The following is a 16817-nucleotide window of genomic DNA, read 5'->3' as shown; positions in this document are numbered from 1 at the left end:
TTCCCTTTATGTGGTTTAACCAGAATATTTTCTGGTTCTGTGGGCTGCTGCAGGTTTCCAGGTGTTCCTGCTGTCAGTGCTGCACACCCAGCTCTGTCAGCTCTGGGGGTGAGGTTTGCTGGGACCCCAGCAGCCCGGGGAGGGGGATCAGCTCTGCAGGGAGCGAGGGCAGGTGAGGGGCTCCAGGAGGAGCCTCCTGAACGTGGCCTCAGAGGTGTTGGCAGCCCCCCATCCCCACAGACTCCAGGCAGGCAGGCAGGGACCAGCTCTCACTCTTTAATGTTTCTGCAGCTGCACAAGGCCCCGGGGCCAGTGGTGGTCCCAGAACAGCTGTGGGTGCCCAGGCCATGCGGAGCAGCCCTGGGCACTTCTGCCCTGGCACTCGTGGTGGGTTGGGCTGGTTTAGGTCCTTCAGGTGCCCCCAGCTGCAGTTTTGGGGCAGTTTCCACGCTGGCTGCTGGTGTTGGTGTTGCCATTGGAGTGTCAGTGGTGGTAACTCAGCCAGAGCTCCCAGGCAGGCACAGGGGAAGGAGCTGAAGGGGCACAGCAGAGCCCAGACACAGCCCTGGGCTCTGCTCCAGGCACTGAGGTGTCACTCCTGTCCCTCAAAGCCAGAGGAGCTGAACCAAAGGGGACCCAAGCTGGTTACAGAGGCATAAATAGGAAGAGAATCCAGGCTTCCTGAATTCCAGGCAGTGCTCTAAGGCCAAAGAGCAAAATTAAATATTTAAAATAACCAAACCAACCTTCCTCAGCTGGTTGGTGCCAGGTGGGGTCTGACAGTGCCAAGTGCTCAGCCCTGGGCACAGCCAGGCCCTCATTAGAAACAAGGAAAATATTATGTCTTTAAAATGTCTTAAATAAAGAAATAAAATTTAGAAAGCGTTAAGAATTACATTAACCCTCTGCTAATCATTAATATTTACACCAATTAGGATTAGTTGATGTTGTGTGGGCTGGCAGCCCCCTGGCTATGCAAAGTAAGCCCAGAGGAAGACCCCAGCACACACACACAGGAGCAGGTTGATGTTCAGGATGTGTTTCACCAGGGGTTTCTCCTCCAGGGAGGCCACGGGCAGGGGCTCAGCCTTGGGCACGTTCTCAGCACCCTCCTGCCTGCGCTCCATCCCACAGAGCCACAGGAAGGTGCTCAGCAGCTTGGAGCTCCCCTTGGCCTCAGCTGCACCTGGAACAGCAGGAGAGCAGAGGGGTGAGCCAGGGACTGCCAGGAGTGCTCTGTGCAGGGCTTGGTGCACAAACACCAAAGGGCTCTGCACGAGCACTGCACTCCTTTTGGTCACTGTAGGACCAGCTCCATCCTCCCTGAAGCTCTGAGCTCAGCTTCTGCTCTTCCCAGCATTTCAAACCACAGTAACCATAAACTAGACCCAAAACCCACAATAAACCAAACCTAAGAACAGCTGTAGCTGCTTGGTGCCCCTCAGCCTCCTCTGCTCTAGTCCAGCCCTGCCACACCCCCAAACTGAACTGTGGGACACACATCATTTAATGCTCATGTCCAACAAGTGTGAGACTTCCCAGCAGCAGGACAGCTGCACTGTAACTCATTAACTCCACTCATTAACTCCCACCAGCTCGTTACAGATCAAAGGAACAGGCAGCAAGAGCTGCAATGTTACATAAACAGAGCCCTGAGCCTGGCAAGAACAGGATGGAATCAGCACAGGGAGTCTGCACAAGGCTGTGCCTGATACCAGGTACAGGCTGTAAAAAATGCTCATCCTCCTTCACTGATCTGCCAGGAACTCAGCCCAGGGCTCGGGCTTCTCCCTGCAGCTAGAGCTGATCAGAAAACACTGCTGAAAAACAGAAAGGGAATTTCATCAACATGATTGTGTTTTCCTCCACCTTCCCCTTTTCCAGTCAGTTCTGGCAGCAGGTGCCACGGCCAGTGGCCACAGGATGGTGTCCATGGTTCTGTATCCCATCCAGCTCCTTGCTTTCAAGCTTTTGTAATGCCATTGAGAGCTGGAAAAGAAGCTGAACTCCTGCTTAGGTAAAATACCAGGTGAACCCTTTTTCCCCTGGACAGGAGGAGATGGAGGTGAGACCTCACTGTGCTCTGCAGCTCCAAGGGACAGGACCCAGGGCACAGCTGGAGCTGACCCAGGGCAGGGTTAGGTTGGATTTTGGAAAGGTTTTTCCCCCAGAGGGTCCTGGGCACTGCCCAGGCTCCCAGGAAATGGGCACAGCCCTGAGGCTGCCAGAGCTGCAGGGCTGCCCAGGGTGGGATTTTGGGGTGTCTGTGCAGGGCCAGGAGCTGGGCTGGATGATCCCTGTGTGTCCCTCCCAGCTCAGCATATTCTCTATTCTTTAATTCCACATTTATTTCAGCACACCCCGAAGCTCCAGAACTCCAGAGGAAGGAGTTTTAACATCCCTTGTCTTGCAGGAGCTCCAGGGGCTGTGGGTGGGGGTCTCCACTGACCTTTGGCTCCATCAGCAGGGTTCTCAGCAGCGGGGCTCAGCTCGAGCTGCAGCGTGGCTGTGTCCTTGGCAGCAGGGCTGGGGATTGCTGCCAGCTCCTGCTTGGGCACAGGGTCCCCACGGGTGAACCAGGTGAGCCGGCTGATCTGAGGGCAGGGAGAGAGAGTGCTGAGGAAACTGCTGTTCTGGGGCTGCCTCAGCCAAAATCCACCCTGCTGGCTGGGGCAGCAGCCACGGGCTCTGCTCTGTGGGTTCTGTGGGTCAGGAAAAGCAGCTGCTTGTCCTCCACCCCAGCACGGTGGGTCTGTAAGGTCTGGACTGAGGGGACAGCTCAGTGTGGGCACAGACTGGCAGCAGGGCAGGAGGGAGCAAAAAGAACAGAAATTGTGGCCAGGGAGGGCTGGCTGGAAACGAGGGAGCTGAGAGAAGAGACAGCAGGTGAGGAACAGGGGTGTTTTCTTCAAATATCTAAAATATCATTATAGAGGGATGTTCTCAATGGCAGTGTGGATAGAGAGGGATGAGCACCACTTAAAACTGGAAAATTCAGGTTGGAGATGAGGAAAAGCTGTTACAGGGAGGGCAGGTGAGCTCTGGACTGATCACACAGCTCCAGGTATCTCCCTTGCTGGGGATCTCTGAGTTCAGGGTTAGTCCTGTCTCAAAGCAAGGGGATGGGCAGCTGTGAGAGCTCTGAGCCCCCCAGCCCCTCCTTTCTGCTCTCAGTGCCTTCCTGCAGCCTCAGCACCAGGACATCCACTGAAAATAGCCAAACTGGCACAAGCCTATTCCAGAGAGGTGCTTTCTGCACTGGGTTTCTCCTTTCTGTGAGTAAAAATGTTTCCTCACTAATTTAGTAAGAGAGGAATTTAAGCTGGAATTTCTTGGAAAATAAAGGAGAAAAGGTTAATTTGTCATGGATGAAACACAGAATCTGTGTTGGTAGAATCTACTGCTGACCAATCTCCAGGGTGGGATTTATGGGCAGCAAAGGGAGAGGTCACTGCCGCAGGTGTGACCACAGATGAAGAAGGAGCAGAGCCTTGCACCTGCAGCTGGATTCTGCCGGGGGTGCAGCGTGGGGCAGGGAGGGGGGCTCACGCACCATTTGGGGGGCCGGGGGCTCGGTGGCCAGGCTGACCACGAGCACGGTGAGGGTGGTGACGGCCCCCAGCACCATGGAGAAGTAGAGGTAGTGCATGTACTTGAGCACAGCGGGCCGGGCGTCGGGCTCGCCGCACTGCGGCTCGGGGTAGATGAAATCCAGCACCAGCCGCACCGCGCCCAGCAGCAGCCCCAGCAGCAGCCCCCAGAAGGCGCCCTGCGAAGGAAGGGAATGAACTGGTGCTGGAGCTGCTCTCAGCAGGGCTGCAGGGCTGCGCTGGGCTCGGCAGGGTCGGCACCTTCTCGTTGGCTCTCCTCCAGAAGCAGCCCAGGATGAACACCACGGCCACGGGCGGCTGCAGGTAGGAGCTGATGGACTGGATGTAGATGAAGAGCTGCCCGCCCTGGCCAGCCTGCACCAGGGGGATCCACAGGATGGACACCACGGTGAGCAGCAGCACAAACACCCTGGCGAGACAGAGGGCCCTGCTGTGAGCTCTGCTGCTCGCGGTGGGACTCTGCCCCCGGCCCCCAGCCCTGCTCTGCAGCCCTGCCTGTGCAGGGGGTGCCAGCTGTGCCCAGATGTGTCTGCACCTGGCTCTGAGCCAGCCCATCCCGTTCTCCCCACCTGCCCACGATCATCAGCTCCCACTCGGAGCAGCGAGGACGGAGGTGCTTCCAGAGGTCCATGGTGAAGATGGTGCTGGAGCTGTTGAAGATGGAGGTCAGGGAGGACATGAGGGCTGCGATCATCACTGACATCATCAGGCCCCTGAGCCCTGGCAAAAGGACAGGCAGAGCACCCTGAGCATCCCTCAGTGGCAGCATGGCCCCGAGGTCTCCTGCGGGCTAAAACTGGTTTTAGCTCCAGTTTCAAATGGCAGTGATCATGTTTGTCCCACACAAACCCCACTAAATGACAGATCCAGACTATTTTCCTCTCTGAACTTCCCTCCCAGCCTGTGGCTGCCATGTCCAACCCCACCAGGGCCAGAACCCTCACCAGGCTCTTACCTACAGGCAGGAGCTCCAGCACCAGCTTGGGATAAGCAATGTCAGAGCAGCCAGAGGGGTTGCCACAGATCTTTTTGCAGATTTCCGGCTCTGCACAAGCCACCAGATCTGAAACAAGCAGTGGGGAGTGAGAGGCAGCATTCCCAGCCACAGGACACCAGTGTCTCCTCTGCTGAATGGTGGAAACTGCTTTCTAAGGGAAATTCTGAGAGCTTGGGAGGATTCCAGCAAGTGACACAGGGCTGTCTCAGCACAGGGTGTCTGGGGCTGCTCTGCATCCTCCAACTCCTAACTGGAACAAAATTTCTTCATGTGTTAGGCATTTGATGCTTTGGAACCTCTCAACTTATTCAGGAAAGGCTTTTCCAGCTCAGTGGAGTTGGCACAGGCAGAGGGAGAGGAGAGATCTCTCCCTCAGCACTTACCTGGAAAGAGAACCCGGCTGATCATGCCTGGCATTACCATCATAAAGAGGGGCAAAATCTTCAAGTAGGAGGTCATCAAGGAGCCTCCTTTGGCGTGGGAGAGGTTTTTGGCAGCGAGGGACCTCTGAACAATGACCTAGGAATGAAGGAATGGGTTTGGTTGGCTGCCAGCAGCAGGAGCTGGCTGGGATGGAGCCACCCCGACTTTGATCTCCAGTGAACTCTGCGAGTCTCAGAGGGTGATCACAGAGCTTGGCTGTGCCTCTGGAGCTGGTGCTTTGGATCCTGGCTCCTCTCAGAAGCACAGGCACTGCTTTGAGCCTGGGAGGACACTGTGCCTCAGGGCCTGACCCTCACCTACCCCTGCCCAGGATTTTCCTTTCTTCCTGCACTGGGGACTTCCCTGAGCCTGTGGAGGAGCCTGGCCAAGGAGCAGGACAGAGCCTGAAATGGGCAGAGTTAAACAAGAGAGCAGAAAGCACAGCTGGAACAGCAGGAGGTGTTTTAGGGTTTGGGTCCCTGGCTCTGGTGGGGTCACAGGGAGGGATGGGAGCCAGACCTGGGAAAGGTAAAAGAAGAAACTCACAGGTGGTTCAGGAGCAGTGAAAGGATTAAGTTAAAAAGCAAGCAAACAAACAAAAGACTTCTTTGTAGACTGGGATTAACACACAAACACATTCTTACCCCTTTTTCCATGCAGATGATTACTGTGTGCATATCAGGTTTTCCTTCTTTAGGACTTAACCATCTGACATTACTGATGGTAAAATAAAATTTTACTGATGGTTCCCCTCAAAATCAGTCCAGGTGAGGTCACAAGCCCCAGGCTGGTAATTGGATTCACCTAAGCACAGGAACAAGACCCACCTGATCTGTGCACCAGTACCACAGGGATGGGATGGTCATTCCCACCAGGACTCCTGGCCAGGGCAGGTCAGAGCTCACAGGGTCCCGGAAAATGTGGAAAGCATCTTCCCTGGGCAGGCCACAGCTGCTGTTCTCCTTGCGGATGCTGGGAATGGCATCAAAGTATTTTGCCTGTAAACCTTCAAGGCCACCAACTTCAATAAAACCTGAAATGGGGCATGAGAAGCTGTTACTGCATCCCCCCAGGTCAGGACTGGTTCCAGTCTCTGGGTCACTGTGGGTGATGCTCCACAAGAATTCCTTCAAAATCAGAGCTCTTGATTCTCACACTGGGCTGGGAGGAGCAGGCACTGCTGGTGCAGCAGGAGCTGCCTCTGCTGTGGAATCACAGAATCCTGGCATGGTTTGGGTTGGAAGGGACCTTAGAGCCCATCCAATGCCACCCCTGCCATGGCAGGGACACCTTCACTGTCCCAGGCTGCTCCAGCCTGGCCTGGGACACTGCAGGGATCCAGGGGCAGCCAGAGCTGCTCTGGGCACCCTGTGCCACCTCCCAGGGAAGGATTTCTCCCTAATATTTAACTTGATGGTGCTTCTGTCACAGGTTAAGTGACCAACCCCCAGGAGAACACTCACTGAAGACCATGAGGGACAGGGCCCCGATGAGCATGATGAGAGTCTGCAGGGCATCAGTGTAGATCACAGCTGCCAGGCCACCTGGGAGGGCAGAGAGCACAAACTGGGATAAACTGGGTTTGTTCTGTCACAGCACTTCACACTTTGTTCCTGCCCAGCAGCACAAGCTGAGCCCTGAGCCTGGCCAGGGAGTTCTGTCCATGCTGGGGGCAGCTTTGGCCAATGACACTTTGGAATTTCTCAGGATTTGAGTCATCATGAGTCACCATTTTGTCACTAAAAGCCAAAAGCAGAAGTAGTTCTACGGGAAATACATGGAAAAGCTCTAAAACAAATCCCAAGCTGAAAAAGGAGGAGAAAAAAAAAAAAAAAAGGGTTGGGATTTTACATCACTGGGGGTGAGCAGTGGGAAAGGAATAACCTTTATTTGTTTGGGATTTCTGTGTGGCTGTTTTCCATTTGGCCACTCCTAAGCCCTGAAAGGGCGTCCAAGCCTGGAGTCTTTCCTCATTACAGGGCTCATTGTGGTGCAAATCCCTCACACCTCCGGAGAGCCCAGGAAAACAGGGAGAATGTACCCTGAAAATGCTTGGTCTGCACCCACCTGGGGTGGCCTCTGAGGAGGGTTCACTTACTCTCATCTGGCAATTTTTTCTAAAAAGGTGAGTTTGCAACTGCTTTCCCACCCCAATATCCCTACTCATGCCAAAACCAGGGTGCTGGGGAGGCAGGACAGTGCCAGGTGTGAGTCATGGGGTGCTGGAATGGCTTGGGCTGGAAGGGACCTTAAAGCCCATCCAGTGCCACCCTCCATGGGCAGGGACACCTCCCACTGCCCCAGGGTGCTGCTCCAAGCCCCAGTGTCCACCCTGGCCTGGGACACTTGAATGTCTCAGGTGACTGCCAGACCAGGGGCAGGGTCAGTGACAGGGTCAGGGTAGGGGCAGTGGGGCCAGTGGCAGGGACAGGGCAGTGACAGGGGCAGGGCAGTGGGGTCAGTGGCAGGGACAGGGCAGTGACAGGGGTGTCCCCAGCACGCACCAGCCACGGTGTACACGGCAGTGATGGCCAGCAGCCCGGCCACGGCGATGTACAGGTCCCAGTGCAGAGCCTGCTGGATGAACAGAGCCCCGGCGTACATGTCCACCTGCAGGGCACAGTACAGCACAGTGACAGCCTGCAGGGCACACAGTGACAGTCTGCAGGGCACACAGTGACAGCCTGCAGGACACAATACAGCACAGTCACAGCACAGTGACAGCACAGTGACAGCCTGCAGGGCACAGTACAGCACAGTCACAGCACAGTCACAGTCTGCAGGGCACACAGTGACAGCCTGCAGGACACAATACAGCACAGTCACAGCACAGTGACAGTCTGCAGGACAGCACAGTGACAGCACAGTGACAACCTGCAGGGCACAGTACAGCACAGAGACAGTCTGCAGGGCACACAGTGGCAGCCTGCAGGGCACAGTGACAGCACAGTGACAGCACAGTGACAGCACAGTGACAGCACAGAGACAGTCTGCAGGGCACACAGTGACAGCCTGCAGGGCACAGTGACAGCACAGTCACAGCACAGTCACAGCACAGTGACAGCCTACAGGGCACAGTGACAGCACAGTACAGCTCAGTCACAGCACAGTCACAGTCTGCAGGGCACACAGTGACAGCCTGCAGGGAACAGTGACAGCACAGTACAGCACAGTCACAGCACAGTGACAGCCTGCAGGGCACAGTACAGCACAGAGACAGTCTGCAGGACACAGTACAGAACAGTGACAGCACAGTGACACTCTGCAGGACACACAGTGACAGCCTGCAGGGCACACAGTGACAGCACAGTCACAGCACAGTCACAGTCTGCAGGACACACAGTGACAGCACAGTCACAGCACAGTGACAGTCTGCAGGACACACAGTGACAGCCTGCAGGGAACAGTGACAGCACAGTGACAGCACAGTCACAGCACAGTGGCAGCCTGCAGGGCACACAGTGACAGCACAGTGACAGCACAGTGACAGCCTGCAGGACTCACAGTGACAGCCTGCAGGGCACAGTGACAGCACAGTGACAGCCTGCAGGGCACAGTACAGCACAGAGACAGCACAGTCACAGTCTGCAGGGCACACAGTGACAGCCTGCAGGGCACAGTGACAGCACAGTCACAGCACAGTCACAGTCTGCAGGGCACACAGTGACAGCCTGCAGGGCACAGTACAGCACAGTCACAGCACAGTCACAGTCTGCAGGGCACACAGTGACAGCCTGCAGGGCACAGTACAGCACAGTCACAGTCTGCAGGGCACACAGTGACAGCCTGCAGGGCACAGTACAGCACAGTCACAGCACAGTCACAGTCTGCAGGGCACACAGTGACAGCCTGCAGGGCACAGTACAGCACAGTCACAGCACAGTCACAGTCTGCAGGGCACACAGTGACAGCACAGTGACAGCACAGTGACAACCTGCAGGACACACAGTGACAGCACAGTGACACCCTGCAGGGCAGCACAGTCCCAGCCCCTCCCAGTGTGAACCCCTTTACTGGGAACCAGCCTGGTTTGGACACAGCCCCCCAGTCCCCCACAGCATCTCCCCTCACAGCACATCCCCCTGCAGCCCCAGCTCGACCAGCACATCCTTCAGACAGTTTATCATTACTCTGGTCACAGGTGGGGGGTGACAGGGCTGCCACAAGATGGGGAGCACTGGGGTGGGCTGAGTTTCTCTCTTTCCCCAAGCCCCAGGGTGGGGGGGCTGGGCAGAGACTGGGGAACCTGCCCTGCAAACCCCCCCCCTGCCCAGCTCCTGGGCTGCCACAGCCCCAGCTCCCCCTGGGAATTGTCCCTACTGCCTGGGGACAGGGTGATCAGCAGGAAAAGTGTCCCCAGGGCTGGGCCCAGCCCTGCCCAACCAGCTCTGCAGCTACATGAAAATGCAGCGGGTTCAGAGAGCTCCAGGACAGGCAAAGGGAGGACAGACAGCTGTAAAAGCATTCAGGTGTAAAAGCACCCTGAGCACAGGGGCTGCACTGCCAGAGATCCCCTCCAATGGGCACTTCAGCCTCGGGGAGAAGCTGAGCCCTCCCCAGCACTGCCATCTGAACCTGGGGCTTGCATCCATTGCTACAGCCCTGCAGTGGGTTGGAATGGAAGGGATACTAAAGCCCACCCAGTGCCACCCCTGCCACCTCCCACTGTCCCAGGCTGTTCCAACCCCATCCAGCCTGGCCTTGGGCACTGCCAGGATCCAGGGGCAGCCACAGCTGCTCTGGCACCCTGTGCCTCACATCCCTCACAGAACAGCTCCTGCCCGACATCCCATCCCTGCCCTGAGGGAATCCATCCCTGTGTGCTGGCACTCCAAGCCCTTGTGAAGAGCTTAGGGAGGTTCAGAGGCAGGGTCAGACACGGTGTCCCACCCTGGCCCTGTGTGCAGGAACATCCAGCAGGGATGTCTGTCTGTTTTCACAGTCTGTGCCCGGGCTGGCAGTTAATGAACAGCCACCGAGCTCTTGTGCAAGGCTTGATTCAGTTATTTATTCAAACAGGTGCAATAAAGGAATGAAGATTTTTCTTCTAACCCTGTCCCAGCTACTCCATCCTTCCATAACAGCACCTGGTGTCTGCACAGCAATAAATGTGCAAGGGGGAGAAACTGGGGGGAGCTGCCAGGGGTGCAAAACTAACAACCACCTCATCCAGCCTCAGAGCCCCAGCTTTCCATCAGCTTTTGCTCAGGACACTGACACGAGCTTTACCTCCTGCTCTAACCAGCATTCAGGTGCTAACTGAACAGAAAACAAAAAGGAAGCTACTCCTTTTTGTGTAGGTTCTCAAAAAAAACCCAAAAAAAACAGTCTCTCTTCCTTGGGTGTTCTGGTCACAAACCCTTCTGTGCTCATCCAGGAAGAGCCACTCATTGCATTTCCCAGCCTCACTGCTCAGCACACATTTCCAAAGTGAATATTTTTTTTTTTTTTTTCCTACTTACAGATATTTTGGTGAAGATGTAGATGAACAAGTAGAGAATGGCCAGGAATATCTGAATTCTTTTGCCTCCGAAACGTCTCTGCAAATACTCAGGCATGGTTGTAACCTGTGGAGAGACACAGTGAGGGAAGAAGGGACAGTCCCTGGGTCATTCCCAGAGCTACCAGGGCTCCCCAGGGAGCTGGGGGGTGTTTGCAGTGGGACAGGAGCAGGAGGGCCCTGGGGGCTGCCCTGGGCTGGCATTTGGCTCTGCTCCTCACTCTTTAAGCTTTTAGCTTTCATATTTTCCCAGATTCTGCACTGCATTTGTGTGTGTCTCTGAACTTCATATAAAGTGTTACAAGTTCTCCTCACAGTCAGTCACACAAAACAATCCTTTTCCAGCCACCTTTACAACCTCAGGCCCAAAAAGTGGAAACATTGAGGAGAGAATCTGGGAGGATGGGACTGCAGAACCTGGAATTGGACAATTAACCCCAATACAGAAATGGATCAAAACTTATAAAAGTGTGAGAACTCATGACTCAGGGTCCATCTCGGGTGTAGCCCTGACCAGGCTCTTGTACTGCCCAAGGTGAATCTTTTGAAAGGATTTTAATAAATCCCCACTTTTTTCCTTTAACTCTGATCCAGGTCAGCCTCTCCAGGCATCACTGCCCAGCTGGCACAGCTGGCTCAGGACTTTCCATAAAGCACAGCTGGGGAGTCTCCATCCCCTGCCAGGACCTGGAGGGACTCTGCTCCCTGCAGGGGGTGGGAGCACTCTGAACAGGAGGGAGGGAATCCCACGGACACACAGCCCACACCTACCCCCGAGGCGATGTAGATGGGCAGGAAGAGCCAGGCCAGCACCAGGACACAGAACATCCCCTGTGAAGGGAGCGGAGGGTCAGGCCAGGGGATGGGAAGATGGGACGGGAAGACGGGGATGGGGTTGGCAATGGGACTGGGGATGCGGGGTGCCAGCAGCGGGAAGCAGAGCTCGGGATCTGCCGGGGCTGCGCCGGTGTCCCCGCAGGGCAGGGCAGGGCAGGGCTCCCGCTGGGAATGCCGCACTCACATTCCACTCGTAGGCTGTAGCAGCGATTCCCGAGGCAGCTCCCGAGCCCGCCAGGCCGATGAAGTGCCCGCTGCCCACGTTGCTGGCAAACAGGGACGCGCCCACCTGCGGAAAGGGAGAAATCAGGTCTGGCTCTGGCACGGGGCATCGTTCTCAGCTGTTCCCCATTCCTGGCTGCAGAGGACGTGAAATCCTTGTCAGCCTCTCTCATCTTCTTTTCCCTACAGGTTCAGTGACATGGGCACCTCTCTCCAGCCTCCTTCACCATTCACTGCCGATTTGTTTGGGACCATCCTGCTTCCAAAGCACCAAATCTCTTGTGAGTGAGCAGGGAAGGTGGGGGAGCAGGTTCTGGCATCAGCACCTACTGAGGGACCAGCCCAGCCCAGGCTCAGCACAAAGCTGTGTCCATGCTGGGGATCCCCAGGGAATTCTGGAAATCTCCAGAATCAGCCAGGTTTTGTGAGGCATTGGGCTGGTCCTCACCTTGCAGTCTCAAAGCCGATATGAAACTGGCAAAACACAGGAGCAGCTTTTGTTTGTTTGTCCTGTTCGGAGAAGCGTTTGCCAGCATGGGCAGGGGAGGACGGGGCTACTCACAGGCCACCAGACCATCTGTCCCCCGGCGAGGAAATAGCCCTTGACCGTGCTGCGCTGCGTCTTCCACATGGACTGCGGGCACAGAGAGGGCCGGGCTCAGGGTGCTGCCAGCAGGGACCCTGAGCTGTCACCAGGGGCTCCCTGAGGGACCCGTGCTCTTTGGAAATCCTGGGGGCTGAGGGATGTGCCCTGAGCCACACACAGAGCTCGCCATCGTGGAATTCCTGACGGAATGTTCCGTGTAACAGCAAACTCTCCGGGGCAGAAAGGAAGGGAAGCAGTTTTGGACAAGAACTGCTGAAACTCTGTGTTTTAGGAGTGTTCAGGAGGAATTCTGGGCATTGCTCGAGGGCTCCCCTTCCCCAGAGATGATCCATGCAGCACCCTGAGAGTCGTGCATCCCATCCAAAGGGAGCAGCTGCTCCCCTCTGCCTCCTGACAGCCAGGCTGGGCTTCTGCTGTCACAAAAGCCATGCCAAAGGATGTCCTTCTGCCTTAATTATATATAGACAATGTTAAAAATGTAAGGAATCTGCTGTCAGGACCCCTGTGGACAAGCACAGGTGATTTATAGGAGAGCAATTCCTTCCTGGATGAACAAAACATCATTGTTAGCAATATCTGTGCTCAGACAGCCTCTTCCTCACCAGGGCTCTCAAAAGCTTGGCTAGCACAGGCCTGGCCAGCCCTCCCCAGGGACACTGAGGACACTTCCCAGGCTGAGGAGAGGAGAAAGATCTGTAAATTCCTCCCTCCACTTGTTGAGTCCAGTGAAAAGCAGCTCGATTCCAGCCCCAGATAAGATTTTAAGCAGAGTCTGCTCACCCAGAGCCCCACGGCGAGGACGAAGAGGAAATAGAGCACGAGCACAGCGATGTCCACGGGCTCCAGCCCCTGCTGGGGGAACACATCCCACGAGGGGGTCACAGAGGCCGGGGGGAGGCTGGTGGGGTCCATGGCTTCCTGGGCAGGCTGAGCACTGCTGTGTGCTGATGCATATACCTGTGAAAGGATGGGGGAATGGCCAGGGACAGCCCCAACCAGCTGGGGACTGCTCTGGGAGGATTCCAGGCTCCTGAGCTCTGGGGAAGGCTCCTGTCTCTGTCCTGTGATGTGGAGGTGCTGCCAGCAGGCAGGCCAGGTGGGAAGGTGGGATTTTCTAACTGGTGAGAAATGAGGGCATTGGAGAGAAGGTGGAAACAGCTGGAACAGGCAGAGGGAAGGAGCAGAGCTGGGGGTTACAGCCTGGTGGTCCCAGGGTGGCAGCACTGCAGGACCAGCCCCAGTGAGGAGCTGCTGCCAGAAACATGTCCCTCACAGGCCAGCAGAAAGTCATGGCCCATGAACAGCCCCAGCAGTGCTGGCATTTTCCTCCTTTGCCTCCTCTGCAGAGCACCTGGGTCTCCTCCTAGCCAGGTAACTGTCCCTGCTCCTTATCAGGAACAGAGACTGTGTCACCAAGGAATATAAAAACCCATTTTCTTCTCCTGATGGTGAGGTGTGGCATCACTGCAGGCTCCCTGGAAGGGCTCCCTGGAGCATCCCCTGGTGCTGCCCCTTGGCAGAAGGGGCAGGATAGAGTCCAGGCAGGGAGGTTGGTTTGGTTTGAATTAATGCAGTGCCTTCCCAATTCCTCCTTCCCTCATCTCAGCCCCACTTCGAGAGCAGGACAGGAGGTGAGGAGCAGCCAAGGAACCCTCAGGGCCACACAGAGCAGGTTTGGGATGGTTCCTCTTACCCTGCAGAGGCGAGGAGAGGTTCCCCCGAGAGGAGCAGTCACAGCCTGGCACAGCCCTGCTGGCACCACACACCTGTGCCAGGTGGCTGCTGTCCCTGTCCTGCACGTCTGGCCAGCTCCCTTGGCCTCTCCTGCACTTGTAAGGGGACACTTATAGGCTGGCCCTGCCACAAGGTGCAGAAGGAGTGGCGAGGGTGCTGGGACACCCAGCACGGGTGACAGGCGGTCGGACGAGTTCTTCCCCTGAGCTCCTGGGCTGGGGCAGCCCCGGTCCCAAGGATTTCACAACACCTTTGTCCAGGTGTGGAGCTGCAGCTGACCCTGCCCTCAGCTCACCCAGAGTGTGACCAGCTACGCTCCTGCTGCCCAGGGGGTGAGCCAGGAGACTGGAGGGGCTGGAGTGTGAGGAGGGCAAGGCCTGCCCTGTGTCCTGCAGCACTGCTGGGCTCATCCATCTCCCGATAAATAAGGAGTTCCCAGCAGCAGGAACCATCTCAGCACCTGCCTCCCACAGCTGGGAGCTGCATCCTGACTCTGCAGCCCCCAGCACAACTCAGAGTCAGTAGAGAGCCATGGTGTGGTTGGAGGCAGGAGGCACCAGGCTGAGACTGGGGACACTCAGCACCTCAGCAGAGCCTTTTCCATGCTTTAGAACCCCCCTGGATCCCTCTGGATCCCCCGTGAGCTCCCTCCTGGCAGGGATGCAGGGCACTGATGACCAGACCGCTGCTATCTCACCTCTTAAAGGGCCAATGTGTCTTGGCTGCTGCCGAGTTTTTATTGGCACGTTTAACCTCTTAAGTAGGAAAGGAAAAACAGGGTTTGGTATGTCAGCCTGGGGAAGCTGCTCACCCCACTCCCACACCTCCAGCTTCCCCTGGCACCGCTGTTTCCTTCCATCCTGGGACACTTCCCACCTCAGGATCCCAGAATCACAGAATCGGGGAATCTCTTGTGCTGGGAGGTACCCACAGGGATCACCCGGGGTCACAGCGTGGGACAGGGACCGGCACTGTGTCTGTCTGTCTGTCCCAAAGCTGTGCGGACCGCAGTGTCTGTCTGTCTGTCTGTCTCTCCCCAGGTGTGCGGGCTCTGCAGCACCTGCCGTGCCCCGCAAAGGGAGGGGAGGCGGTGGCTGCCGCCCTGCCCTGCCCTGCCCTGCCCGGACATCCCCGCGCCGCCGCAGGTGCCGCTCCGGGACCGGAGAACGCCGCAGATTCCCCAGATCCCGCCTGCGCCCAGTGGAAATTTTGCCCGTTTTGTGAATTCAGCTCACAGCCCGCTGTCCCCCGGTGCCTGGCACAGGCGGCGGCGCTTTCCTCGCCAGAGATTGTGAGGAAGGAACATCCGTGGCATGGGAATGAAGCTGCTGGAGCCGGCCCTGTATCAGCGCGCCGGGGGACGCCGCACACACACGTGGCTCCCGATACCCCGGCTCTAAATTCCTCCTCGGGGGGTTTTTAAAGCATTCCCAGGTCCATCCACCTCCTCCAGCCACCGCCGGGGCCCAGGGCAGCCCAGCAGAGCCCGAACCCCACGGAGCTCCCGACTCGAGGTAGAAGCTGAAAGGGAACTTACTGCGCTCAGCTGGGTCTTATTCTGCTCCCCGCGCCGGGCACCAGCAGGGCTCTGCCAACTGACAGGCAGCTTAAATATTGCCAGAGAATCGGGGTTTGCCAGCGGAGCTGTTAACAGGGTCACAAGGAATGAGAAGGAATATTTATAGTCAAAGTTAAACTAATTGACCGAAGTTACTCTTTTGGTCTCCCGTGGCTCTGGTGAGCAGTGCATTATTTTCACTATCAGGGCTCCCGGGTCAAACTCCACGGAGTGCCATTCTCTTAAGCAATCTGTGCGGCGATACAAGGGACACAGAACAATAAAAAATCCGGGCTGATGTCCTCTGGAGCTGACAGCCCGTGGCACAGGGAGGAGCTGACAGCCAGTCCTGTCCCCGTGTTTGTGCCTGAGCCTCGCAGAGCGCAGGATCCATCCGTGGGCTGGGATTTGTAACACTCTGCTGAGGCTGGAGGTTAATCCCAGAACCGAGTCCCTCTCTGGGAACAGGCTGGAGCTTTGTCTTCAGCATCACCTGTCTGAAAACCCTGACAAACCATTAGGGCCAAAACACACAGAGGGTGATGCTGAAGAGGGACCTCACAGTGGCTGACAGGAGGCAGCCCATAAATCCCTGGGATTGAGGTGCACAGATCCCCAGCAGCACCACTGAGAAGCCCCTTACTGGGCAGGGGACCCATGATGGACAAAGGGCACTGTGCCCTCACAAGCCTAATCCATGTCCCAGCCTTGAAGTTACCAACAAGGATTTTACTGTAGGTGCCTGCTAAGCATGAGTTTTAACCTGCCAGGGGCAGGGTTCGCTGGGATATTGGGAATTAAATCTTCCCTGGGAGAGTGGGGAGGCCCTGGCACAGGGTGCCCAGAGAAGCTGTGGCTGTCTCACCCCTGGAAATGTCTAAGGCCAGGTTGATGGGGCTAGGAGCACCCTGGCACAGTGGAAGATGTCCCTGCCCACAGCAGAGGTTAGGGTTGGATGATCAAAGTCCCTTCCAGTGCAAATTTGATGATACCATGGGAAAAACAGTGTCTGTATTTCATCTCATTCTTTCCCGGTCACAGCTCTGATGAACAGAACTGTAGCTCTTTGAATCTTGCAATTGGAGATGCGTTGATTTGACCTGCTACGATTTGGAAACCCCAAATTTCCCTAAAGGTGGATCCTCAAGGGCTGCAAATGCAGCACCAGGTGTCTTGGTGCCACCTTTCCCCTGACTTACAGTCCCTCCAGCCTGAAGCTGAGATCTCTCTGTGTCCCTTTGGCATCTTTCATGGCACCTGGAGAATAATTACAGGTGGTGATTAGAGAGAGGGCTCCCAGGGGGTTCCACTTTGCCTTGGAGGTGCCT

The 16817-nt window shown here is 56.4% G+C and overlaps 1 protein-coding gene across 1 annotated transcript; it reads right to left on the bottom strand.

Annotated features, from left to right (window-relative positions):
* Window positions 1–254: 254 nt before the first annotated feature.
* SLC5A11 (solute carrier family 5 member 11) lies at window positions 255–15654 on the bottom strand. Its single transcript, XM_056503152.1, has 16 exons — window positions 15469–15654; window positions 12978–13154; window positions 12153–12224; window positions 11553–11657; window positions 11303–11362; window positions 10494–10598; window positions 7536–7641; window positions 6495–6575; window positions 5859–6064; window positions 4992–5127; window positions 4567–4674; window positions 4181–4331; window positions 3852–4020; window positions 3554–3769; window positions 2450–2594; window positions 255–1186 (listed from the first exon to the last, which is right to left on the bottom strand). The coding sequence occupies exons 2-16, from the start codon at window positions 13107–13109 to the stop codon at window positions 972–974; spliced, it is 2007 nt and encodes a 668-aa protein (XP_056359127.1). The 5' UTR covers window positions 13110–13154; window positions 15469–15654; the 3' UTR covers window positions 255–971.
* Between the last annotated feature and the right edge of the window lie 1163 nt (window positions 15655–16817).

The sequence above is a fragment of the Oenanthe melanoleuca genome, chromosome 14 (assembly GCF_029582105.1).
Source record: "Oenanthe melanoleuca isolate GR-GAL-2019-014 chromosome 14, OMel1.0, whole genome shotgun sequence".
NCBI lineage: Eukaryota > Metazoa > Chordata > Aves > Passeriformes > Muscicapidae > Oenanthe > Oenanthe melanoleuca.
The sequence above is the reverse complement of the archived record's forward strand: the minus strand, read 5'-3'. Positions and strand labels throughout refer to the sequence as shown.

Coding starts and splice junctions, on each gene's coding strand:
- SLC5A11 (XM_056503152.1), bottom strand. CDS start 13,109: ATGGACCCCACCAGCCTCCCCCCGGCCTCTGTGACCCCCTCGTGGGAT. Junction 6,065..6,494: donor CCTGTCCCTCATGGTCTTCA/GTGAGTGTTCTC, acceptor GCCCCATTTCAG/GTTTTATTGAAGTTGGTGGC. Junction 1,187..2,449: donor CCCTGCTGATGGAGCCAAAG/GTCAGTGGAGAC, acceptor CTGCTGTTCCAG/GTGCAGCTGAGGCCAAGGGG.